The sequence below is a fragment of the Agelaius tricolor genome, unplaced genomic scaffold (genome assembly GCF_023055355.1).
Source record: "Agelaius tricolor isolate 1412-34295 unplaced genomic scaffold, bAgeTri1.0.p SCAF_3, whole genome shotgun sequence".
Lineage (NCBI taxonomy): Eukaryota > Metazoa > Chordata > Aves > Passeriformes > Icteridae > Agelaius > Agelaius tricolor.
The window spans coordinates 64,050,166-64,077,758 of NW_027269263.1; the positions used below are offsets into that span (position 1 = coordinate 64,050,166).

Here is a 27,593-nt window from a genome sequence, read left to right on the forward strand (position 1 = left end):
CTTGACTGCTGAAGAATATATATATATATATATATATATATATATATATATATATATATATATATATATATATATAAGAATAGATAGATAGAAAGAAGAAATAGATGAAGCATCTGGAAACTTGACACTGTTTTCCCATTAGAACTCTCGTGCTAAACCTTGTAAAAAAGATGGTGTGGGGAACAGAGATTAGGAATGAATGCCCATGAGGAACTGGAAAAAGGTGGAAGAATTGTCATATTGAGACCAGAAATGTGCCAGGCTCTACCGTGTTTGGGTAGTAGTTGAGAAGTAGTGGAGTGTGATGTAATAAAGTGAGCCCATGTACAGCTCCATAACAGTGTAGAGTCACAGAGTCATGGAATGGCCTGGGGTGGAGGGGACCTTATTGATCATCAAGTTCCAGCCCCCTGCCATGAGCAGGGTCACCTTCCACTGCACCATCTTCCTCAGAGCCCCATCCGACCTGGCCTTGGACCCTTGCTGGGATGGGGCAGCCACAGCTTCTCTGGGAGCCTGTGCCATGGTCTCACCACCCTCACAGAGGAGAATTTCTTCCTTGTGTGGGAGGTTTTCTTGTTGCCTTAATGTCCTTGGCCAGATTTGATCTCCCCAGGGCTTCAGTTCTCTAACTGATCCCTGGCTGCTTGGACAATCTCTCTGTATTCCTGCAAACTGCCTGTCCTTCTGTCTTCCCCATAGGCTTCCTTTTTCTGTTTGAGATTGTCCAGGCACTCCTGTTCATTCATAAAGGCCTCCTGGTGATTTTATCTGACTTGCTCTTTGTGTATAAAACTCCTTGATTCCTGTGTGGTTATTTAGGCATCTCTTTCAGTGGAGTTGTCATGGTCCTTACAGATACCACTGTGAAGTGTGTAACTGCCCTTGTGTCTTTGCTTGATTGATATTTGTCAAAATAAAGCTTTCATCTCCCCATCAGTCATTTCTTATGCAGGAAGTGTCACAGAGCAGCAAAGTTTGTGTTTCAGCATGGTCCTTCTCTGTTTGTGCTTTTATTTCCTATTTGTATTCTGCTGCTTAGTAGTTCAGGGTACAATCAACCACCCACAGATAGTAAATCCTTCCTGGCTTAGTATGATCATAACTTTCAGGAAAGATTAAATAAAACTGTTATATGTTGTATTCCCATTTGAGTATTTCCACCAAAGTATTGCTGTCTTTCCCTGTCTGCCTTCATCTATCTGTGATTGAAGTTGCCTAAATTGAAGGGGAAAGGAAGAAGAGAAACAATCAGGGTAGCTGCCATTTCCAGCTGTTCTGGCATTCACACACAGTGCAATAATCAGGTCTCCAGTTCGTTTGGAGTCTGAACACAGAGCCTTAATGAAGAACCCTCTTTGCATTCCTGAGATTTTTGAATGAGATGGGGCAACTCTTCTGTTTGCACTTTTTCTTCCTTTTTTGCAACCTACAGAAGCTGAAGAACCTCTAAAGGCAGCAGCCTTTATAAATATATTTTCTTTTCATTATAAATATACTTTCTTCTGAGACTTCAGATTTTAATTCTTACGCTTCTCATCACGGATTCTTTTTGAGGTGGCAGAGTCCCTTTGCTACTTGTGCAGCTCTGCCTGACAGCTGAGAAAGTTTTATTTTCAAGAAAACCAACTTTATATCTTGCAGGAGCAATGAGGCCAGTTGCCACTCTTCAGGCCAGTGCTGTGTGACAGTGGCCTCATTTCTCTTTCCAGAAACCGGCTGGGTTTGTGACCTGGAGAGATGGGGGCCAGGCAAGGAAGGGGAGGTTGTTTGTTTTCCAGGTTTTTTTTGCATGTTGGACTTTATGGCCTTCATTGAGATGATAGCTAATTTTTTTTGTTGTTTTCTTGCTTTATAAGGATTTTAGTTCATTCTGTATATTGAGTGTATTTATAGTCCAGTTTGTTTTTGCATGAGAAGCTCCTTTGAATTCCCATGTGATGGGGCCTCATTTAGTGTCAGTTTCTCCTACCTACTTCAGGATCAACAATCTTATTAATAATTTCAGGAGTTTGACTGCTGTCCTTGTCTGAATAGCTTAGATGTGCTACAGATTTTAAACCTGTATTTTTATGTATTCTGTGTTTACATAATTATATACATTGAGGATCACTTTCTTTTTTCTATGTCCTGTGCTGATGGGAACATCCCAGATCCCATAACCCCATTCTTTGAATGATGAATGTTTTCATAGATGTGTCTTTTTATCTGAACTCTGAGTTTATGTATTTGTGCTTTATTTTGAATGATTATCTTATGAAAGCCTTAATCTGCACAAATTATTTAAAGTTACTCAGTATTTCATCTTCCCAGAAGCAGAAGAAAAAAGTAACTTCCTGAATTTTCTACTTTCTGTTTTAATTATGATAATAATTATTATAATAAAAATAATTATAATTTATTTAAATAATTATTATAAATTTTAATTATAAATTATTATTTAATATATAATTATATTTAATATATATTTATATAATATAAAATAAATAAATAATAATAGAATAAAATATAAATATATTTAATATATAATTATAAATTATAAATTATTATAAAAAATAATTCAGAGGGAGCAGGAAAGTAGATGAGAGTTCTGCAAGTATACAGATACAAGCAGCATTTCTCAGCAGATGTTGTACCTGGTATTACATAAGGACATAAAAGACAGCAGAGGGCACTAGCATGGTGCATATGGTAAAGACATTCAGCTAGCTAATAATCAGTGTGCTCATTTATATTTTCTTTAACTGTTTGGTGATTGAATGATTATCAGAAATTATTCTGCAGTAAAGTGTGTGTGAGTTCCCCCCCACTCCCCAAGATGCAGCACAGCTGTGTCATTTTCACAGAACTGCAGCATTGCACAGGGTCACAGACAGCTTGGGCTTGGAAGGGGCCTCTGGAGGTCACCTGGTCCTGCACCTGCTCAAGCTGCCCAGAACAAGGTCCTGATGGCTTTTGAGGTTTCCAGGGCTGGAGACACCACAACCTGACTGGGTCACCTATGCCAGTGCTCTGTCACCCTCACAGTGAAAAAATGTTTCCTGATGTTCAAAGGGAATCTCCAGTGTTTCAGTTTGTGCCCATTGCCTCTGGTTGTGTGAGTGGGCACCACTGAACAGAGCCTGGCTCTGTCCTTTTTGCACTCTCCCTTCAGGGTGGTGCTACAGAGAAATTGATAAGATCCCCCTGAGCCTTCTTTGCTCCTGGCTAAACAGTCCCAGCCCTCTCAGCCTCTCCTCATGGCAGAGGTGGTGAAGTTTCATCATCTCTGTAGCCCTTTGCAATGTGTCCATGTCTGTGTTGTGTTGAGAACTGGTATTGTATCTGCAGGGATCCCTGTGGCAGGAAGGAATGATGAATCTGACTCCATGTTCTCAGAAGGCTAATTGATTATTTTACAGTACTATATTATATAAGAATACTAAATATATAGAATATAGAATATAAATATAGAATACTAAACTATACTATACTAAAGAATACAGAAAGGATACTTGCAGAAGGCTAAAAAGATAATAATGAAAACTCCTGACTCTTTCCAGAGTCCCAACACAGCTTGGCCCTGATTGGCCAATGAGTGAAAACAGCTCACAGCAGAATCCAATGGAACAATCACCTGTGGGTAAACAATCTCCAAACACATTCCACATGTGAGCACAACACAGGAGAAGCAAATGAGATAAGAATTGTTTTCCTTTTCTCTGAGGCTTTTCAGCTTCCCAGGAGAAAAATCCTGGGTGAAGGGATTTTTCAGAGAATGTGAATGTGACAAACTGGACTCACTGTGATGAGCAGAGGGAAAGGATCCCCTCCCTCAGCCTGCTGGGAATGCTTTTGTCTGGTGCAGCCCAGGATACCACTGGTCATCTTTGCTTCAAGGACACATGCCCCAGCTCCTGCTCAGCTTGGTGTCCACCAGGGCCCCCAGGTCCTTTTCTTCTGAGCTGTTTTCTGCCTGGTGACCCCTGGAATGTTCTGGTGCCTGGGGTTGTTCCTTCCCAGGTGCAGGACTTTGCACCTCTCCTTGTTGAACTCTGGGAGGTTCCTGGCAGCCCATTTCTCCAGCTTGTTACCATCACTCTGGGTGGCAGCACAACCCTCTTGGTGTATCAGCCACTCCTCTCAGTTTTCCATTGGATATGACATTTTCACACTTGTTTCCATGTTCCTGTTTGTCACTCATGTCCTGGAGCCTTGGTGTATCAGCCACTCCTCTTGGTTTTCCATTGGATATGACATTTTCACACTTGTTTCCATGTTCCTGTTTGTCACTCATGTCCTGGAGCCCATGCCAGACTGAGTGACATTTCTCTCCTCTGTATCAGGTGGTGAAGGTCTTTGGTCTTGTGTTCTGATGAGTCTGTAGGCAGCATCTGGTAATGACTTGGGATGACTGAGAGCTTTTTCTCTGCCTCAATAAATGAATAGATGGAGCAGCAGAGTCAGTTGAACACAGATCTAAAATGGTTTGCAGGAAACTGTAAATGTTATTTGGGTTTATTCTGCCTGGTAGTGCAACAATTCAGAACTTAGCTACTAAAAATGTTTGCTTTCCTCCTGTTATTTTGGTTTTTTTTTGGCATAGCTGTAGTTGGCTGATGAAACTGTTCACCTCTCTGTCCTTTCTGCTCTTTATAAAGTTATGTTTGCAACTCACTTTTCAGACTTCTCTGTGAAAAGCGCTTCCACAGTTCTCTCTGTCAGTTTTTACTTACTGCTTTAAGGGCTCTTCTAGCATTTGGCTGTTTCAATCTAGGCAGTGCAGAAGATGGGAAAATTGTAAATGCCATGGACTCCTCTGAAACTAGAGATTCTTCTCCTTCAGTTTTATTTTCCAGAAAACCCTGACCAGCTCCTCAGTTTGGATGGATGGTTTGAATTGTTTTACTTCTGTTTGGATAAGGAGCTATTATTATAAAGGCTTATTTCTGGCCTTTTACATCTACCCAACCTTATCCCAAAATACTAATTTATACAACAACAGTAGTCTTGAGAATTTATTTTTCAACCAGTTGTCTTCATTAATAACCTTTTGTTCTTGGAGACATTTGAAAATTAGTTAAAAAATGATAATTAGCTGACAAAAATATTTGTTGTGAAGGTACTCTGTTGCTGCACATGGGTCTGAGGAATAAAACTACCTGTCACTGAGGACATAGATCACTGCATGTTTTTTCCATAGTTTTCTTCCAGATATCCAGAGAAGATATTGCAAATTTGGCTCATTCTGCTTTCCAGTAGACAGGCTAATCTCTTCCTATGATGACTTCTCTGCAGTTGGGGGGTTTGGCTTTCAAAAGACTGATTTTCTTCTCTCTCACAAGCAGGTACCTTTGTGTCTGGCTTGGCACACACTGAAATCCTGTGTGACCTGAGCTCAGGGTATCCATCTGTAGAGAAGGCTGCTTTGGAGCTCTGTATGTTGTTCTTCATCTTTACAGAAAAAACTCTACAGGCACAGCTGTGCTCACACTGCAAGTGTTGCTGCTTTAGCATTCTTGGTATTAATGCAGCAAAGTTTTCTTCATGAAGCACAACATTTTTTTTGTGGGCAGCCTCCAGGATGGCTGTTGTATCTTATACAAGTTTATGTTTTTCATTTGAAAAAGGAACAAGGAAAGAAACTCATAACCTTACTTGTGCAAGAGTTAGAAATTCTGCAATCCAGACACAAATCCTTGCTGGCATTAAAGACACCTTTAAAGAGCTGATATACTCCAAATGGCAGCAGGGTTGGAAATACACTGCAGTGAGGGGTTCATTAATTTCCCAAAACTGGAGATGTGAAATATGTGAAAAGAAAAACAGTCCTGTCTTTGAGGAGGACATTGCTTTTAAAATATTTCTTACTGCAGACATAACTTTTATAAAAATGTTTAAAGGAAGTGGTAGTTTTGTCAACTGAAATTTTTAAGGTCTAACTTCCATTGTGGGATAAACATGAAGAAAAAATTGGAGAGTGGTTGTATGTGATTTGTTCTCTTTTGAACCTAATTGTCTCCCTGTGTAATCATTAAAATAATGGTAAAAACATAATTTCAGAAAGGTTCATTTTCTGTGTCAGAGTTGCTTTTTAATTTTCCTTGTCTTAGATATGTCTTCAAAAGAGGATAACACCTTTTTGTGTTCTTTTGTTGTTGTTTTTGCAAATGTTTTAATATGCATGTAGGAGATTGATTATTAGTTTAGAAATAGAATTTGAGATCTGTTAGCTTTAGAAATGGCACATTCTGGTTTTTTGTGGTCTCACAAAAGGTTTGTTTCCTTGCACACATACATTTGAGCATACTGTTGCAGTTTTAGAAGAATTCAGAAATCAGTTCTGCTTTTGGGTTTTTACTGATAATTTTTAGAGCTTTGTGATTTTGCTGCTTGCTTTTTTGCTATTTCTATTTATAGACTGTAATTACAGTGAGCTATTTGTAGCTTATCCTGAAATAGTGTTGCTAAGAATCTGATTTTTGGGATCTAAATTACAAAATTTGCTGAGCAAAGGTGATAAAATTTGGATATACCTTCCTATATGCAAGAGTCCTGGCTTGAAAGCATCACCTGGGATGGTTTGGCCCATGTGTCTGTTTTGTCCCTGTGCCTCTGGATTCTGCCAAGAGGTCCCAAATGGCACTGCTGGTTGTTCAAAGTACACTGGAGCCCTTTGTCCCCAGCAGGTCATCCCTTTCCTAGGATGCTTGGTGTAATTCCATTTTCCTCTTCAGCACGTTGTGCATCACTATTCCTTTTATTCAGAGCATTGTAAATTGGGCTGCATTTTTACCTTCTTTTCTTTTTTTGCAGTTTCATAGGAGAATTTATAAAGGGATCCCACTGCAGTTGAGAGGGCAAGTCTGGTCTTTGTTGCTTGATGTTCCGAAGATGAAAGAAGAAATGAAAGACTTTTATAATGTGAGTTTGTAGAATTTCTACTTAATATTAATTTAAAAATATCAGATACTAAAACTAGAGGCTTTATTAAGCCTTTGCTGTTATGCAATGTTAAAAAAAATTAATTAGAAATTACAATGCACCCTATTACTTGTTTTAGCTAGGAAAAAGGCTGTGTATTCAAGAGCTGAGTGAGGTTGAGTCTCAGTAGATGAGGATTCTTATGAAAGAAGATGGGTGTTGGTATTGATGTTATCTAAACTTTGGTGTCTGTTACCTTCCTCATATTTCCTGCTCTTTAGTCTAACAGGCTGCTTTTTCTGACTATTATATTTTAAATCCTCAATAAGACCAGTGAGAGATCCAAAGGAGGTAAAACAGGTTATGCTGAATAATGTAGTTGAGAGAAAGAATGCCAAGTAAAGTTAGAAGCATTTAAAAATAGGTGAAATAATCTTCAGGAATTATTAATGTCATCTAATGCTCGATGCAAAACAAAGAAATGTTTGTAGTTCAGATACAGAGGTAGAAAGGGTTTCTTCCATCATTATCTGATTTGTTTGTGATATACTCATCTTGCTGCTCTCTATTTTCCTATTTCCTGAAGTGACACTAACACTGCTCACTGCAAGTGTCACTTACAAACTGCACACCCTAAAGTCAGAAGGATAATAAACATTTATTGTAGGTCAAATAGCTTCTTTCAGTTCTCTTTGCAGGGGAAATTTCAGTTCTTAACCTTCTGTCCTTCCTGTTTCTCAAACTTTTGGTACCTTTCTGTTCTTTCACGTATGAGAGATTGCAAGGGCTTAGGGTGCTTCTTTTCCTGTATTCCATCATATCACAGGTGTTTAAAACTAGAAATTTTCCCTTTGCTGCTTTTCTGTCTGTCTGGGGGACAAATCATTCTGGGTGTTCAGTTTAAGTTGTACTGAAAGGTGCACATAGCTGAGCTTGTGGTTAGTGTTGTGTTGGTTCAAAGACTTACAATTCCTCATGTGCCTAAAGCTTCTGGTTGTGTTCAACAGACTTGATGCATGTTATTGTTCCCTGTTTGATTCCTTTGTTATTATCATTTTTTACTTTATTCTTGTATTCTTGCAACCAGAGTCTGTAGAGTTTTGCCTTTTGCTTGTCTGTGGTATTCTCTAATAGTCAGAAGTAATGTTTTAAAAATAGCATTTTGAATCCAGGGTCTTGCAAACTCAGATTTACTGACAGAAGTGAGAGTGAAAATGAATGAAAGTCAAGAGAAAATTATTGTAAGTGCAAAAAATAAGGTGTCAGTCTAAACCTGTGCAGGTTTCATAAGTACTCAATTACAAAAATGGATTTAATTATAAAACACTAAAGCAAGTGCTAAAGTAGACATATTCTACAGCTAAATTAGAGTAGAACAGAAAGACAGAGGAAATTACTAGAGAAATGTCCATTATCTGTATTTAGATAATAACTGGCAGCTATGTAGCTATTACTTCTGCTAGAGAAAAAGACAGGAGAAGTATGAAAACCACACTAAATCATTTCCTTAAAGCCTAGTCTAGAGCATTTGCATCTCAGGTTCTTGTTTCTGAGTAGCAAAATTAATTTTCTTTCTCTAGTGCTGTGCCTGCCTCAGAAATGACAATAAGAAATTTAAAATGCTGAAGCAGTCTGAAATATGAGTTGTGAATGATGTGTCCAAAAAATGTGTATTATGGGATGGGTCTTTCTGCATCTTTACTCTGTGGCTGTTTCTGACTCATAGAATTTGTACATGTACATGCTTCTTTTGGAAGTTGAAAGTGTTACTCTTGTGAGTTGCTATTCTGTCTTGTTTTAAATCCCATGATGGCAGTTAATTCAACTCAGCTGTACAGTCAAGCAGGTTTCTGCTCTTTTAGAGTTCACAATTTTAAACCTCTGTTCTTTACTGTACTCCCAGAAATTGAAGTGTCAAGCACGAGGGTGTTCACCAGATATTCGGCAAATTGACCTCGATGTGAACCGCACGTACAGAGACAACATCATGTTCCGGGACAGATACGGTGTCAAGTAAGTCACCTTCCCTCTCCCCAGAGATTTTAGCCTTCCTTTGGATTTTGTATTCTCCCATTATCTAATTCAGTACCAAATAAAACAGTATTTTTGTAAGTGAGCATTTATTTACAACTATAGGCCATAATGCTTTTGGATTTCTTCAAAATGTTTTGTTTCGTTATATTTTTTTGCTGCCACTAGAGGAGGAATATTAGGCAGCTGTCATCTTTAAAAATGCTTAATAGTGAAAAAAGTGGGGATGCAAACATCAGTATTGTTGCTTGCTTGCAGCATCAGCACCCTGCTGAGAAGAAGAGGGTATTTTTCCCCTTCTGTCTCTGTATTAGTTCAGTTTTTAATCTCCTTTTCTTGCCAAGGCAGATTTTATGGTAGTCTGCTGTTCTCAAAAAGTGGTACTCAGAGCTGTGGGCTTTAATGTGATAATAAAAGAAATATTTTCTTACATTATTATTCTGGATATTTTGTGGAAAAATCCTGAGTCAGGGGAATTTCTTTGAAGGCAGTAAGGAAGGAGCACAGAGCAGGGACTCCCAGGCTGAGATGGCTCCATGCAGCCAGTGCAGTTCTGATCCAGGGCTGGCAGTGACTGTGCTGCTCGGGCCTCTCTGTGTTCTGTGCACACATTTTAGATGTCAACAGGAGCTCGTTGCCTCTTCAGTTTGGGGTTAACACAAGCAGAGCCAGCTCCAGTCCCTGTGGCTGTTGTAACCATGCCCTCAGAGTCCACAGGAAAGCTTTTGGCTGCCTAAAGCAATTTCACACTTGGAACAGATCTCAGGATTACTGTACATATATTATGCATTTCCAGCAATGCCTCGATGAAAAATTCAGAAATCATTTCACATAGCAATGAAATAAAGTCCCCTGGGTGAGTCAATTGCTTGTTTGGCTTTTAAGAAGACTGTATGTCTTTGAAGGTTCATTCTTTTACAGGTCTTCAGTGCTACCATCTAGTGTAAATAATGCTGAAATCACTGTTATTCTGTGTAGGGAACTGTGAATGAGATTGAGCTCCTATGCTCAGTTCATGTGGTCAGCTGAGGATGCAGGAGGTTCCTGTGCTCACTGGGGACCTGTCAGTTTGTCATTGTAAAATGAGGCTCCAGATTAATGGCTAGTACCTTGTTACACTTTTCTTTGGTTACTGAAGAATGGCTAAACTTCAGTGCTGCAAGAGGGTGAACCAAAATGCCACCCATGCAGGTGTTTTGATAAAATTCTCCAAGTATAAATCCTCTTCCTAAATGAAAATAAGCACCTTCTGGCTTATACTTTCTTTTATTTAGCCTGCTAATATCTCTTTCCATTCATTGATTAGTAACGGAGAAAATTTCAGAAAAAGGGCAACGTGCAAAACTCTGTTGTTAAATTTGAGCAGTTTTACTTGTAGATGAAAGTAAGCATTCAGGTATCCAGATTCTCTCCTGAACAGGTGACAAAGAGTAGCTGTGAGTTTAAAAGTTGATTATGAGAGCCCTGCACCATTGTTTCATATACACCTTGGAAAGAGCAGAGTGGTGCTGGCTGGTTTGGGGCTTTTTGTCTGGCTACCTTCACAAGTTAGACTGTTTTGCAGAGAGCAAGGGGCTTCTACAAAGCTTTTTGTACTTCTAGCTCTGAAGTAAGTACCCAGAGATCAACAGAGGGCTGAGCACAGGCTGCTGAGCCAGAGTTAATATTGTTTTTCTTTAGTTTGACAGTAGCAGTCACTAGAGCAGACTTTAATTTCAGTGCCAAGATTAAGACACCTTTGTGGCTGCTTTGTGTATTTCACATCTTCACTTCTACATCTCTGTTTGGAATCACTAACAGCTGTTCTGCAAGCACAGAAAACAAGTTTGGGGAGTTTAAATTTTGGCATTCAGAATAAATCAGTGTTTGAAATGTCACCCGTGCAATGTTTCACTTTACCTGTCTGTAAAAGTGATGATGTGTCACTGCTCTCTTCTAAAGTATATTGATACCTTTTGAAACATTTCAACGTGTAAAACATTATAAAGGTGCTAATTACAAAATAGGCTTGAAATCAGAATCACTTATTGTTGTCAAATGTGGTTTATCCTGTTCTTTAGTGCTAGACAAGTTAAATTGGGAAAACATGTTTCCAAAATGCAGTTCACTACTTCTATGTTTTTCTGTTTTTACAAAAGATAATGCTATAGTTTTTTCATTTTCTGCTCTTATTTCTCCAGGCAACAATCTTTGTTCCATATTTTAGCTGCATATTCCATATATAATACGGTAAGCTGTGTTCCTTCACACTTCAATCTGGTTTCTCTAAATGTGCTCTAGGATAATAACTTGCATCTCTTTCTCCCTAAAAAAAACCAACAAACATTTCAGAGACCTTTAGAAGTACATAGAAAAAAATTATTTGTTGACATATTTTGAGCTGAAGTTAAAATAAAGCATCTGAATTATGAGTTTTATTGGACAGACTGAACTATGCTTACAATTTGTAATAATAATGAATTTGTGCTGTGCTGCTGGTGTTTTATGTGATTGATATTTCCCCCATTATGTTATCTGCCTCCCTTTCATTTGAATGATGGGGAGGAAAATACTGCAGAAAGATGCATGTTGGAGTCCACAGGTGTATTTCATAACCTGAAAGGTTAAAAAAAAATTGGAATTAGTTTAAAAGGTTGCATCTTTACATAAGTGCTTGATCTTGGCTGCAGTCCTGAATGGGATTTATTAGAGTGGGGTTCCCAGACTGTATCATAAGGGTTAGAAGCTTATGTATTTGGTAATGTCTTTTGACTGTGCTAAAAATAGAAGAAAAAGAAATGCCTTCATGTCCACATTTAACTGTGGTTTAACTGTTCCCTCATTCCTTGGGCCCATTTTGAGCATTTCTGTACATCTTCCATTTTATATCCATCAGCAACTCCCCATAAGTCAATATAAAATATGTTAACTTTAGAAGAGGAAAGAGAAATTAAAGCTACTTGAATTAAAGTTACTTGAATTAAATACTGGTTGGTTTGGATTTTTTCAAAGTTCTAGGAAATGTAACCTTTCTGTCTGACCTTTTCTACCTCATATAAAATATTGGACTGGTATTTTCAAGTTGCATGAATAATTATGTTTAAAATCAATCATCAAAGTGTAATGATGTGAATATTATGGTGAAGTTTTTATTTTGCACTTCTTGTTGTATTTTTGAAGTTTTTATTTTGCACTTCTTGTTGTATTTTTTCTCTTAATGTGTAGCAGTTCTTATGCTTTGGTTTTATCTCTAGAACAAAGTTGTGCTAAGAACTTGTAAACCTGAAAAAATTTACTCTACAATTAAGTAATTGTCCTTACAAATACATTATTGATGGGGTTATCTTTGCAGCTGAATGATAGTGCCAGCTGGTTCCTGCCATAAAATCCTAAATTAATAGCAGAGGAAGTACTCAAGTTCAGTTTTGGAACAATAAATTTTTTGTTTGGGTTTATTACAATTGCTTGCTATTGGGCTGCTAAACTTGAGCAAGTTACAGGTCACTGTTAAAAAATCCTGTGTTTATCAGATGGTGTCCTGACGGTAAACAAGAATAAAGCCAGGTACTCTCACCCTCCATAAAACCCCCCAAATTACAACTAAATGAGAAATGCATCCATTGGACAAAAAGGTGATACAGTAACTAGAAAATATTAGTACTGACCAAGGATTTTGTTTATCAATAGTGAATTCTAATGAGCAATCAATACTTCCAGGTTACTTTTCAGTTGGAGGGTTGTGCATCATCCCTTCAATCTATCAATATTTTTAATGTTTAAATATGAAGTGTTTTTGGTGGGAAGCTTTGCTGTCAGGACAGGCATCATCTTTCCTCCACTAACTCAAGGAAAAGCTAAAAGCTCATGGCTGTGAGGCTTCTTTTTCCAGCATTTTAATATTTCCACTGTATGATTTCCAGGAAGTTGGATACTGTCAGGGAATGAGCCAGATCACAGCTTTGCTCCTGATGTTCATGAATGAAGAAGATGCCTTCTGGGCCTTGGTGAAACTTCTCTCTGGTCCAAAGCATGCTATGCATGGTATGGAGTTTCCTGTCAGTGTATTTAGGTTTCAACCTGTCCTATTTAAGCTGTAAATTATTTGAAAATGAAACTGTTCTGTTCTGATTGGTCAAAAATAAAACATAATGAGAGCTTTATACTTGGGGGGAGGTATTGGATGTTACTGGAGCTCTCATCCATAAGAGAGTAATGGTTTTTATATGTGATATCTTTCAAATAGTTCTTAATGAAAATCAGATGGTTTCCTCTTCTCTTATTCTCTCAGGGAATGTAACCAATTGAAAACTAGTTATGTAGACATCTATATAGTAATAAAATAGTAGTGGAAGCCTAATACAGAATGTGTAAAGTAATATTGCAGCTGTGCTATCGTTTGGCAGGACAGGAATCTACAGTAAAAAAATGGACTTGTGTCTAGGCATGAACTTCAGGCTTCTCAGTTTTATCTGTACCTCACACAGAATTTCCTGCTCTCATGCTCTTGTGTTATTGGTGGTTCTCTCTTTCCATGCCAGATTTACTATGATCTATGCATATTGCATGCCTATTGGTATGGAACAAGTCCAGAAATTCCAAATCATTTGTGATGTTGCAGTTCTGGTGATTTAGAAAAGCTGTGCTTCTTGGAAGCCTGCAAAAGTAAATGTCATCCAGAACTTGGGCTTTTTAGCAAATTTCCAACAAGTTCTAGCTGCTTTTCCCTGCTGAAGAATTTCTCATTCTGTGTTATCTTCCTTCCTGTGCTTTTCATTGTTCCTGGATGTTCTCCACCCCCAAAACAAAGGCATAGTTTTTTATTTTGCTGTTTACAGTTCTGCAGAGCTATTGACTTGGGGGAGGGAAAAAGTGTGATCTGATGTCAGTGTCATAAATGAAATTTTGAGTTCATCAAATGTCAAAAGATTTTCTTGGAGCTTTACACAATGATAACACAGACTAAAAGCATCTTACAAAAAAAATCTATAGATTTCATAATATTCCAAAACTGTGTAACTGAAGCCATATAGAATATTGAGCTCAAAGCTCACAGAAAATTCTTACTTTGGGGCAAGTCAAAATCAGGTCCTTATTTACCAAATCATGTGCATGATAAACTAGAGGATGAACACAGGCAGATGAGTTGCTTGCTCCCTCCTTCCCTCCTTTACTCCTGTCACACACCTGTCAAGTGATGGGGGAGAAAAGAGGGAGATTTGAGTAGCCCAAGGCTTGAGGAGCTTCTCCACAGAGCATATGAAGCATTGTATCACAGCTTTATTATACACACTGAAACTGTTTTGGAGTGCCTGTTAGGCAGGTGTGCATTTATATTCGTTGATAAAACTTTAATTAAAACTCATATGTTCCCAATTTATCATTTTTTAAATGTTGCCAATGAGTCTAAGGTTCTGCTTTCAGCAGGTTGGACCACATAATCTCCAGAAGTCCTGTCCAACCTGGATTTCCTGTGATTCCTTGAGTTTATCTGTTTTAAATGTCACTGTGCATCTGCAAATATCACTGTAGATTCTGGAAAGGAAACTTAAAACTGGGAAAGGGTACTTTAAACTCAAGAAACCGACTTAACTGATGTTATATTACAGTTTGCACTTTCTATGTTCTTCTTTGGGGAAAGTAGCTTAAAGCACTGTCTTTAAAGCTTAAGGAATTTCAATTCCAAATTGAGAAAATCCATGACGAAAAACTTGTATAGGTGCACTTGATGGCACTGAGCATCAGATAGTTCTCTGAAATGGGCACCTGCCTGTGGAAATCATGGGGGTGGGCTAAGAAATTCAATTAGAATCTTATTGGCAGGATTAGGATGGTTAAAAGCTCCTCCCCACAGACAAGGTTTTTCATGGTTTTTTTCAGTTTTATCTGTGATACAGCAACCTGGAATACTTTTTGGGTGCAGCCCTTTAGCCAGACTAATTTTTAGTATAAAACTACTTGAAATCAGGAGATAAATTTGTCCTTTCTGGTATTTCATATTGTATGGAAGATGTAAAGTCTCTAGATGATAAAATACAGACATCTGACCCTGAAAATGATCTGCTTTTTTGGAAGCTCTTTCCATTGATCTTTCTATAGTCCTAAAAATTCAGGATAATGAGTTGGTGTATGTAAATGTAAAAGAGCAACCTTTCATGGAAAAAGAACCTTTATTGTTATTGTTGATGGCTAATTAGCTTTGATGTAGTCACTGTTTACAGTAAGGAAAAAACCAAATGCCTTGCCTGTGTTATTGAAATTTCCTAATATGCAACCTGACATTTAAGTATTGTAGAATTTGCATTTGTATCCGTGAAATACTAAACTTGTGTGAATTTGAGGTTTTAAGTCTTGTGTCTTAGTGACTGTGCACTGAATTGCACAATTGGAACTAGAAAGACTTTGCTTTTTGGTTTGGGACTTTAGTCACTCTTTATTTTTTTTTTTTTTAAGTTGCATGGCTGCTATGGGTCTGTACTTTTCTTCCAGTTTTCATACTGCTTAGAATATATTGGAGGTTTTTTTAACTTCAACTCTGCTGATACCTCAGCTGGAAGGGGGACTTAAGAGTTTTCCATGTGTAATCACTAAAACAATTCGATGAGTTTTTTAATGCTCTCTGTTTCAGTTGTGTGAGCTCACAGTCTTTGCTTATAGGATATAATCATGGTATTTGTCTTGCTAGAATATCCCTCTTGTCTTTTTTAGGGTCTTTTCTTCAATGCAGACAGTTCTAGTAGATACCTATGCTGTTTGCCCTTCCTTCATGGGCAAACTATAATAATAGTATAATTATATATAATTTCAATTTTAGTGGGTGAGGGTTGTGATTCTTTGTTTTGGTTTTCTTTTAAAGAATAATTATAAATGTGGTTTCCACATGATCTTATATTGGTTTGACTAATGTAGGACTGATGGATCTGCTGTCATTTGTCATTCTGATGTAATATTTGTCACTAAGGGAATGTATTGATTGTAGCTATTTAGGCTGGAGTATGTGCATAGAGACATCAAAATATTGTTATGAATATCTGTTCAGATCCAGTGGTCTTATAGAAGGATAATGTTCTTGGAGCCTTAATGGCTTTTTTAATATCATTTTATAGTACAAACACCTGTTAAGTGGCCAACTTCTTTTCTTAGGTTTTTTTATTCCTGGTTTTCCAAAACTGATGAGGTTTCAGGAACATCATGACAAAATTCTGAAGAAATTTTTGTCCAAACTTAAGGAGCATTTGGTAAGTATTTATTTCACTATGCAAGCCATGCAAATTTACAGCTTTCAATTTACCTTGTTTCAGTTCAGGTGAACCCACTAGATCAAGAATAAGCAAACTTATTCCCAAACTTATTTAGGAGAAAATGTGAAGTTTTAAAAGGCAGAAGTGTTGTTGTTTTTGTTATAGACAAAGTTATGGTGCATCTTGACAAAGTTATGATAAAATTATATCCTAAGAATGATTAATTTGGGTGTCTGTCTTACTTTGGACCTCTGAGTTAAGGACAATGTGTGATTCTTCTATTTGGCCTTGTGTGAGCTTCTGTAAACAAACTGATGCTAGAACATTTTATCAGGGGCTTTTTCTATGTTTAGCTTGTGGTTGGTTCATCTATGGACAGAGTTGACTTCAGGACCAACCAGTTTAAATTTCTATTGAAAAAATAGAATATTTAGAGTAGAATATTTATACTATTATAAATAGATATATAGAATATATAGAATAGATATAGATATAGAATAGATATTTTAAAAAACCTTTATAAGAGGTGTTAAGGGTCCATTTAAAATACTTCCATTTTCATGAAGCTACATGTTGAGTTTTATTTATTTTATTGCTTTTAAATAGAAAATAATATGCCTTTTCTTAAATATTGGCTAAATATTTAATATTTATTCTAAGATGTAAACTATTTTTCTAATGGGAGAAAAATGCCCTTCCAGTAGGCATCAAGAATTTCATTTTACAGTATATTGGTGCTGCCAGAATCCATCTCCAGTTCTTAAAAGGTAGTGGAAGAGATGCTCACTTGCAGCAACATCATTTTCCTCATCTCTTCCTGTGAGTGTGTCACTAAAATGAGCCAATGTTACCCCCTGAAAGACAAAAGTAAAGCCTGCACATAAACCAAAGGGACTTGGCCCAATGTTTATTCAGTGTTTGTATAACAAAGTTCTCAAATTTGGTGCTTAATTTTTGGCAAAGCTGAATCTGATAAGCATAGAATCTGATGTTATCCCCCAGTTAAAAGTCAAGATTTCTTAGCTTTTCTATTTTACTTTGGCTTTTCTTCTTACTTTGCAAAGGACTTTGAAGAGCTCCACAGAGATGCAGAGAAGCTTTACCAATCTTTGCATGGGTGTCATACCTGATGGATTATCTGTGCTCTAGGGGAAATCAGGCCCCTTAATCAAGAAATAAAATTCCTTATCAACCTACATCCTGTTTGAGGCCCACTGGTCAAAGAATTTGATTGTTTTCCAATAATTTCTGGTGGATATGTATTTTTGTAAGGAAGTCCTTTCAGCCTTGCTACAGAGGCATGAAAGACTTAAATGGACCCAGTGCCTGAACTTGGGTTGCTCCAGAATACTGATTGATTTTTTTTGAGAGAGGATTTTATCCTCTGTCCCAAGAACATGATAAAAGTCTAGGATGCATTAATACTTCAGCACCTCCAAGTGCATGTTCTTCAGGTGGTGAAATTAATGAAGAAAAGCTATAAAAACCAGAATTTGCCTCTGTTGGATTGAAGTAACAGTGTCTTATATAGTAAAATTAATTATTTATGGTGACTATTGAGTACATTAGCCTCAAGGGGAAAATGTTTTTTCATGGAGAGTGCAAGGTATTACTTGGATTTTTGAAAGTATTTTTCAACTTCTGTGTTGTTTGCAGGACTCCCAGGATATGCCCACCAGCTTTTACACAACCAAGTGGTTTTTCCAGTGTTTTCTTGATCGTGTGAGTATGTTTTTCTTTCTGTTGCTGTTTTTAATTGTGACTTGGGGCAGACTGTTTTCACAGCATTGCCTGATTCTGTCATTGCAGACTCCCTTTACATTAAGCCTCAGGATATGGGATATCTACATACTTGAAGGAGAGAGGATTCTCACTGCTATGTCTTACACAATTCTGAAACTGCACAGAAGTAAGAAAGAAATCTGTCAAACCTTTGAAACCTGAACAGAGGTTCAGCTAGTTTTGTTCTCATTTTCTGTAGTTTGACCTTAATGTGTAAAAATCTTAGTTTCCCACGTGCCTTATGCTGCTTCTGACAGATATTTTTCATTCCTTATGCACAGAAAGTTAAAAATCTTTGGTTTATAATTGTGTGTTGTGGGTTGATCATGGCTGGATCCTGGTGCCCACCAAGCTGCCCTATCCCTCTCTTGTTCAGCAGGGCTGGGGGAAGGAGAAAACAAGATGGACTTTTCTAAACACCAGGGCACCTGTGGGGAAAATTAACTCCATCTCAGCTGGGCCCAGTGCAGTGTGATTGTCAAACAGAAGTATTTATTAGAGGAAGAAAGTTATTTGGACCTGAAGTCAGTTGTATTACTGACTAAATAATGGGGATAAGTGTGGTAGTTTCATGGTCTGGAAATGGCTCTTTAGCCACAGGATTTAAATTAATGAAAAAACACACAAAGAATCAAGACTGTGCTACTAAATGCTGAAAATCTACCAACAAATACCTCAGCAATGAGGAATCACCAGTCTGTGTCACTTTATACCATTGTTTGTCCAAGAATGTAACTAAAATCCAGAAATTCTCTAGTCTGCCTGTGTGACATTCTCCTTCATCTCTTGACTTTGGGTGGAGTAAAATGTGAGATTTTGAACAGAAGTGTCTAAAGCATCTATGCTGGGTTCCCCAATGTGACTTTGCATCCTACATTCCAGGAACCCAAAAAGCTTTTGAGGGTGGAAGCTTCTAAATAGATGTGAGCATTTCTAAGGATGATGCTTTGTAGCTCAACTTTGAGACACCCCCTCCTGTGGGACTTGGGCTTTCTGAGTGAAGTCATTTGACTCTGTGTAAATGCAGAGGTCTGGATGGGGCCCATCAAATCAATGTTTTAATTTCCTTGCTAGTTTATCCTTCTTGAACTGTGGGGATGCTGCCTCACTGTCTCACTGGGATGTTTTAATCAGTTTGTTCATAAACAACTTGGAAAAATAGAACAGGTTACATTCTATTCATACATTCATTTTTGCATTTGAGAAAGCCAAACATTTAGAGGCAAATCATTAGGCTTAATATTTTGGTTTCTCTTCTTTATTTGCAAATAGATATCTCATTGATTTTTTTTTTTTATTCACCACTCTGTTAATGGGAAGACCTGAGGAAAAAGTCTCAGTGTGGATTTGCTTGCTTAGCAAGTACACAGCAACTTCCTCCATGATCAAACACTGAGAGAACCTCACGGCAGCAGAGGAGATGAGAGGGCTGGCAGAGAAGCTGGCAGAAGACAGAGTCTGATTTGTTTTCCAATTTCTTGTCTACCCTCAAAAACATAGATGGTATAGCTGTTCAGTCAGAGTCATTGTGGAACACATGCCAAGAGCATTTTTATTACAGCACCAAACCAGCTTTTTTTAATGGTTTCCATATTGAAATTATACATCTGAAACTTTTGATGATGTACCAATGATGAAAAAAGAGACAGGTATGCAGTTACAGCCTTGCAATCCACATGGCCTTACTGCTGTGTAAAAAGGGAAACAAAAAAAATCTGATAATTATAAAATGACTTTCAGAATATGACCTGAATTTTCAGAGAGCCTGAAGCAATGGTTCTGAAGTGTGAACTGCCATCATCATTTCATTGGGAGTTAATTCAGTTGTGAATGAGGGTGCTGTAAATAGGGATTTTTAAAATGTTTATCTGCTTTTCAGAGCTCCTGATAAGAGAGATGATGTCTGTTGTACAGATCCACAGCAGTGGCAGTAAGTTGAGGATGCAGGCTGACAAATAAAAGCCTGAAGCTGTTGGACATGAGAAGGCTGAAGGAGGGTGACTTGGAGTTGGTTTTCTGAAGGTGCCCCTTTCTGAAAAACACCGTCCTAAGTAAAGAATAATGTTTAGAAAGGATTTCCATGGTGACTTGCAAGAGAATTTTTAATGTGTTTTTACATCTCTAGTTGTAGAAATCTGTTATCTGCCTAATTAACAAGTGTTTTTCATTCTACTTTGAAAACAAAAGCACCTCATGACTAAAGTACATTTTTGAGTGTTCATTATCAAGATGTCTTAATATATAATGTAATATTTTCTCCTTATATAGAGCATCTGATGAAATTACAAATGGAAGAGCTTGTAGAATTTCTGCAGGAGTCTTTAGCCAAGGATTTCTTCTATGAAGATGACTTTGTAATAGAGCAGCTCCAAAATTCTATATCAGAATTGAAACGAGCAAAACTGGATTTACCAGTAGCTGGTAAGAAACTTGCAAATATGCAGAGTTAGATATTTGGAGTTATTCACACATTGGTAATTTTTTAAATGTTAATTAATGCTGTTGAAAACTGTGCAAATATTTTCCTCTTCATCACTGCATAGATTTGGGGAATTTTTACCCAAAAATATTTTACAGTGTAAAATCACCACTTCTCCTTTCATGAATTTTCCTCTTCTTTTGGTGTTTTGTTTGCTGTTTTTAAGGTAATGGCAAAGCACAGTGAAAAGTACAACGTTCTGGTAATTTTATGACCTTGAATTTATAAAACCTTTCAGACAGAGGATCAAATATCAAGGTTTCAAAGTGTCTGAAACACTACATTGTCTGGGAATCCAGACTGTTTTGTAGATTGATTAGATGTGGACCAAACTTCAGGTCAAATAGCTTCTTCTGTTTGTCAAATCTGGATTTTTAATTTTTTGCAAATGATAGACTTGCTGGGTCTTTAATGGAATAGTTTTCATTATTTCTTTATAGCCTTTGTGCTTTTCAGTTGCAGATGAGAGATGGTTGTTTCATGTGACCTTACTTAGGAAATGTATAGGATCTCTTCAAGAGTCTTTTCTTTTTTCTATCCCTATCTCCATAATTAGAATTTTTCTTGTGATTACTCAGAGTCCTTTTACTTTATCTTTGCTAATTGTAGAAAAGTATGTGAGAAAATGTTTTTTAAAAAATTCCAAACATGGCAGAATTTACCTTGAAGTAACTTTATTAAGTTGCTGTGGTTAGCTTTCAGAAGTTCAAAAGTGTCAGAATAAAGGTTGCCTCTGTAGCATTGTTGTGATAATTTGTTCTTTCATTAATGAACTTAATTTTTTCTGTTTCTGTTGACATTATTTATTGCATGTAGTATTGGGCTGTGTCAGAACTCCTCATCACAGGTAAATCCCTGTTTTACCTGATTCTTCAGATCTGTTCCTGTGGAGTCCAAACACTTTCTGTGTATTTGTTTCTTATTTTGCTTCTTCTCGGAGTTCCCACTTCTCTTGCTCCCTATTCCTTTGTTTTCCCCTGTTCCTGAATTTCTGTACAATCTCTCCAGCAGAATTTCTTCCACCCACAACAGGTCTAATTCTACTTTCTGCCCTTTTCATCTGTTGCTTCCCCTTTCGCACCACAGCATTCCCATTCTGCCATCTCTCCATCCTTTTTCCCCAAGCTGAGTTTCAGTTTTGACTTTCTCTTCAAAAGAAGCTGCTCTTTATCCCTACACTTCAGCCAGGGGCTGTCTCAGGGGTCTGGTGCAGTGGGTGACAAATCTGAGCAGCTGTGTCCCTCAGCATCAGTGCCACACCACCATGGTACAAGGATGTAGATCACAGGAGTCCTGTCTGTTCAGTCCTAAATATGAACTCTCCATGGTTATGTTTGAGCAGTGAGGGGGTTATCTCAACAGCTTCACTTGACTGCAGACACACAGATTTTTTTAATAGATGTGGTAAAGTAAATTTCATCAGTGAAAAGTTCCACTTGAAATTGTGGTAGGGGAAAAGTTGGGGAAGATTTTTGTATTTTGCTACTTGATGGAGGGTAGTGTATCTTCCAGCCTAGAAAATCACGTGCATGTAAGTCATACTGAGATTTTCTGTGGAAAATACAGAATTTACTGGAAATTTTCTTGATGCAGAAGGTAGAAAATCTGTTCTTAACTTGTTTAAGGCCTTTCTTTTGGTAGAACATAAAATGTCTTCAAGTGATTGTTTGAGAATACTCTGGATTTTCATAGAAAATTCAAGGAGGATTTAGGTGACATAAGAGTCACCCCCCTTGTGACAGGGGGGTGAAAATGTGGGACTCACTGAGTCTCCTTGTGGATACCAACAGCAAGGAATGGTGGCTGTGTCTTCTTCCTGAGACACTTTGGCAGTGGGATGCAGTTGTTTGGTTTCACACCATGAACACTCAGGTGTAACCTCTGATACAGGGAGCTGACATGAGTGTTTTGGGCCACATTGGTTCTTAATTTTGGTAGCTAAATTAAAATCAGTAACAAAATGTCTTTTGTGTGTTGTTTTTTTCCCCTGAACATGAATGAGAAGGTTTAATTTTAAAGCAGGAAGAGCAAAGGCAAAGTGAAGTGGATTTTGGTGCTGGAATTGAGCTTTTTCCTTTTTGATTTCAGCTTAACCTGGGCAAGCCTTTCTGTGTGGTATGTTTTTCCTAGGGGTGGAAGGGAACATTATTTAACCTTCCACAAACTAAAAATAAGATGCCTTCAGCCTAACCCTTGGGAATCTAGCTGATTTGTCTGCTTTTATTACTTGAGTGAGGCTCCCTCATTTGTTCTTGCTATGAATTTCATAAGCCTTTGGTTTTATTTTTTAAAGTTTTCTGCACTCTCCTAATTTTGGTTTTATTGATCACTGTCTCCAAGCAGTATTCTTTTTCAGGTTTTGAACATTCTCTAGACATTCAGCTTTGCTTATGTGTTTAGATAGGATACCAGGTGCCCTCTTCAGCTGGGCAGAGGAGAGAAAACAAAACAAGATTTCTGGATCAATACAAGGACAGGGAGAGATCACTCAGCAATTGCCATCATGGGGAGAACAGACTTGACTTGAGGAAATGAACTGAATTCATTATCAATTAAATCAGAGTAGGATAGTGAGAAATAAAACCTTAATAAAAACCTTCCCCCACTCTTCCCTTCTTTGTGCATTCAACTTCAATCCCCTTTTTTTCCACCTCCTCCTTCCCAGCAGCACAGGGGGCAGGGAATGAGGGCTGTGGTCAGCTCATCATGCATGGTTTCTGCTGCTTCTTCCTCCCAAGGTGAGGACTCCTCACACTCTTCCCTTTCTCCAGGATGGGGTCCCTGCCAAAAGCTGGCCATGGAACCTCCATGCAAATGTCTGTCTGGCTCTGCTCTCTTTATTGCCTTGAATTTCACTGTTCTTCTTCTCATTTCATCTAAAACATATGAAACTATTAGAGATAATACAGCCACAAAAAATACCAGCCTGCTCATTTAAGTATTCACTGTAGCCTGAGAAAATAATGTTTATTTTCGTTTTCTCATCTGAAATCAAAGCACTGCTTCCTGTCATGTACTTTTTTTTTTTCACTGAGCAAAAATTACACCTTTAAGAGCTAAAGTAAAAATGCATGTTAGGATCAAGAAAAAAAAAATCTTCATCTTGCAGTTGCATCAGTATCAGTCATCCAGGAATAGCAGTGAGCTAATTAAGCTCAGTGGAATTTTCCATCTGGCATCCTTTGTTAGGCTGTATAGATTTTCCTGCCCTAGTAGGGTAAGCTGCAGTAGGATATTAAAAGAGGTAATAACTTTTGTGTTACTTTAAAGTGGATGTCTATTTATGTCTGATGTAGCTTTCCCTGGCTCACTTCCTCCATGGCTTCTCTCCCTGAATTAAGGAGCTCCTTGTTCCCTTCAGGGCACAGAAGGAAGGGACTTGTTTAATATTTTCTCACTTGTTTAATATTTTTCTCACATTTTAAGGACAAAGCCCTTAAAATGCTCAGCCAGAATAGATGGGTGTTCAGGGGATCTTGCTAATTTTGGGTGCCACTGATTGGCACTGTTTTTACCATGGCTGATTTGCATAAAGAAGGCCATGGATTTTTCTTCCTTGCTGTGCTGATTCTAGTTTTGTGCTGAGCAGGGTAGCCCATAACAAGTCCAGCCTGCAGAGTTTGGAACTCTGATGCTGTTCCTGCACCCCAAGGTGAGCATCCCTCTGTTCCATGGCTATGGAGACAGGGCTGTGTGCTAAGCACACCTCTGACTGGGGAGCTGGGGATTTTAGACCTTGGAACAGGGAGGCTGTGGCAGCTATACATAAAAACTGTCCTTGGAGGTCTCTGACACAGCCTCAAAAAGAAGAAAAGGCATTTGGTGTTTTCTGGATTGCCTGGAACATGGTGAAGGATGTCCACACCATGGCTGGTTCTTGAAGAGCACTCTCACCTAAATCTGTATGAATTTACATATTCTCCTGGAGTCAGATCCAATGTAAATTCAACCATCTCTTCCTTAATTCAAGGGTGATATTAAGACCATAATGTGAAAATTTTTCTTGGTATACACCATTGATTTCCAAAATACCTTGATGCAATCTGTTATTTAAAACAGCAGCTAAATTCTATAAATGCTCACAAGATATGGATAGAATTTCTAGCTTTGCTGTATTTTTTTCCTGTAGGACTACATGAATAATGCAATGCTCAATAAACAATATTTATATATGGATAGATTTTTATAGTGTCTGACTTTAATAAACAGAAGTGCTTACCAGTGAAAGTTCCATATTAAAAATATGTTGCTGAAAAGAGTTTATTAATCCAGAGTTTTGTAAACAAGACAGCCAGGCCCACTTTCCAGGTGTGAAGCCCCTCATGTCTCTTCTTGAGACAGTTTCTCACCTGTGTTTTAATATAAGGGTCCTGAAAAGGGTGGGCAGGGGGCTCCTGGGTTGGTTTTTTATGACTGAAAGTTAAATAGACTTTGCAGCAGCTGAAGGCCATAAATCAAAGGCAAAGGTCTTGTAGCCTAATTTTAAAGCAATATTGGCAAATTTGGAATCTTACTGTGTCCTTGTGATTAACACCAGATTTAAACTGCTGTTCTTTTAGTTTTCCCAATCTTTTCTGTATTTGGGGAAAACTAGCAAAGTTTGAATCTTGCATTTGCCATAAATTTAAAAATGTTTATCTGATATTTATCTTTGAAGTGAATAAATTTAATATCAGTATCTTTTATTCAATGATCTATTTTACAGTCATAGTGCAGAAATGTATACTACCTCAGTAATCTATTAAATAATGTCTGTTCTCTCCTGTTAATGAGCCTTCTGGCAGCCAAAGCAATAGAAATATGTAAATCAGCTTGACTTTCCTGTTTCTGATGGTGTCTTTCTTTTGGTTGTGTTTTGTTTCAGAGGAATTTTGGATTTTTCTCTTACACTTCAAGAATACACAAGTAGCTATTTCAGACAATGCACTTCATGCTTTAATAAACTAAACTGTTTTTTCTGCCTTGTTTTTCGAGTGATGCAACTACTTTACAATACTGTGAACTCAATAATATGTGGAGTTCTACTAATACAGTTAGTATAAATCCTTAGCAGTTTTAGACTTTGGCTTTGCATCATTTAAAAATCTTTACTGTCTAAAACTTGCATGGTCTTTAAACACATGATCCAAAGAGTTGTGTTGATCCTTGCTCACATTGCTGTTTGAAACTGACTTTTCAAGGAAGTATATTTTCTGAAAGAAATGAGGAATTAGGAATGTAAAGCAGTGGTTAATTTCAGATATTTCTTTTTTGCAAGGGCACCTTACAGATGTGCAGCTGATCACCTGTATCTTCTGGCTAATAGCCAAACCTGTTAAGATTTCTGTTGTTTATCTGAATGCAGATGTTTATAAAATAAGTTTTCTTTACTGTCAGTACCAAAGAAGTGACACAGCTGCAAGAGAGGCACACAGTGCTTTTAGTTCTCCCTTCAAGTTGTCCAGCATTATTTGATTTAGCAGTTCCTTTGCCAATGATGGCATATAAAGGAAGGAGGAGCAGAGGTTGACTTTCAGACAGCAGCTAGAGCTTCTAGTGCAGGCACTCAAGTTTCTTTAAAATTCTCTTGGTCTTGTAAACTGAAGAAGATGGGATGTCACTGGTCGAAAATAAACACAAAATTTCAAGTTGTCATTTTAAGAGGTTTTTTTTTTATGACCATTACTATCCTTGAAAATTGTGTTAGAACAGTCAAAGTGCATGTATTCTGGTGCTGAAATTAAGGACTAGACTGTTATTCACCGGAGAGAGCACTTAAAGCACTTTACTCCAATTATATGTCTGCTGCTCGATGCATGAGGCTGTTAGTGCCTCCTGAAGCAATTATCTGTAAAAGTCTTGTAGTGCAGACCGACTTCCACTGGGTGGTGGCCAAGGCTTTGTTTGAGCAGGAGGAAGTAAAGAGAGGCAAACTTTCTTTATTGAGGCTTGTCTTATCTTTTGGGGAACAGTCAGATCTGCTCATATTGGCTTTGCTCCTTTTCGTGTCAGGGAGGATGTTTGCCAACAACAAACAAGCACCTGATTGTTCTTATTTTGCTCAAGTTGTCTCCCTCTACTTCCATTGCTCTCCTTCCTCACCCATTTTTCACCACATTTCCTTTGCTGTTTGCTTATTTTATGCTATATTGCATAGAAGCCAACTAAATCACTAGCTTTCTTTTAAAGGAAAAATAGAAAATCTATAGTTGCTGCTCTGTAAACTCTGATACAAGCTATATTATAGTGCTTGTTTTTGGGAAAAGCCAGTAACTAAACTGTCTAGAAATCTCTTCTGTTGAAGGAAGGAAGGAGAGAAGGATGAAAGTAGAGACATCCATATTTCACAGGTATACTGGCAACTTGGGAAAAGTCTCATTGCCCTAATTGCTTCAGAGGACAAAGGGACATTCTGATTATTGTACAGGTCAGAACAGTCATAGCTGAACTAGACAGCTTTGTCTTAACCTCTGGTTTTAAAATGCTTTCAATTCTTGTATGTAAACATCACAGATTGTACAGAAAAGCACTAGTCCCAAAAGTACTTCTTTCAGAATTTGGCAGTTTCTCCATTTCTCAGTCAGACAGATATGTCCAGACAGTGAATTAACTCAGATCTTGAATCAGCAACACAAGCAGATACTCAATTGAATTTCCTTTGAAGCATCCAACTAAAATTTCTTCCTGCTCAAATCTGAGGAGTTTGAACAGTGAGTGTGGCTGAAGTGCTACAGGAGATAGTTGAGAGCTGTGTGTGAGGCTTTAGGCAGATTTGGAGTGGAAAAATGTTAGATAAAAGAAATGGGGCTTGAAGGAATTGGTGCTTTTGCATGCTTGTCTGGTGAGCTGTTTGTGTACCTCTTCAGGTAGAGATGTTTGTTGTGCCTTGGTTTCTTTTGTTTGCTTTTGCATTATGGTTTCTTATCCTCAGCTTTTTGCCTTTATTACCTTTTTTCTTTCTTTCTTGCTGGCATGCAGCATCATAGGTTTCTTGCTGTTACTGCTGATACTGGACTGCTTAAAGCATTCCCAAACACAGTTGGCATGCTCTTTGTGCATTTGAAGTGTCCCATTGCAGTCATGTGCATGCTGGTAATTTGGTTATCCTCTACTTGTTTATTTTCTGAACTTTTCTGGAACTTCAGGAGTTTTTATTTGTTTGTTTGTTTGTTTTTGTTTGTTTGGGTTTTTTTTTAATTCTT

At 37.7% G+C, this 27,593-nt stretch overlaps 1 protein-coding gene across 3 annotated transcripts in view; it reads left to right on the top strand.

The window, feature by feature from the left end:
• Positions 1 to 27,593, top strand: part of USP6NL (USP6 N-terminal like) — a 115,379-nt gene that overhangs the window by 80,584 nt on the left and 7,202 nt on the right. For all 3 annotated transcript variants that reach the window (XM_071424109.1, XM_071424107.1, XM_071424108.1), the window contains 8 exons: positions 6,796 to 6,903; positions 8,807 to 8,916; positions 11,115 to 11,163; positions 12,834 to 12,954; positions 16,054 to 16,148; positions 17,808 to 17,873; positions 17,961 to 18,060; positions 20,202 to 20,354. In XM_071424109.1, the coding sequence (XP_071280210.1) occupies positions 6,796 to 6,903; positions 8,807 to 8,916; positions 11,115 to 11,163; positions 12,834 to 12,954; positions 16,054 to 16,148; positions 17,808 to 17,873; positions 17,961 to 18,060; positions 20,202 to 20,354 (802 nt within the window). The remainder of the gene's footprint in view (positions 1 to 6,795; positions 6,904 to 8,806; positions 8,917 to 11,114; positions 11,164 to 12,833; positions 12,955 to 16,053; positions 16,149 to 17,807; positions 17,874 to 17,960; positions 18,061 to 20,201; positions 20,355 to 27,593) is intronic.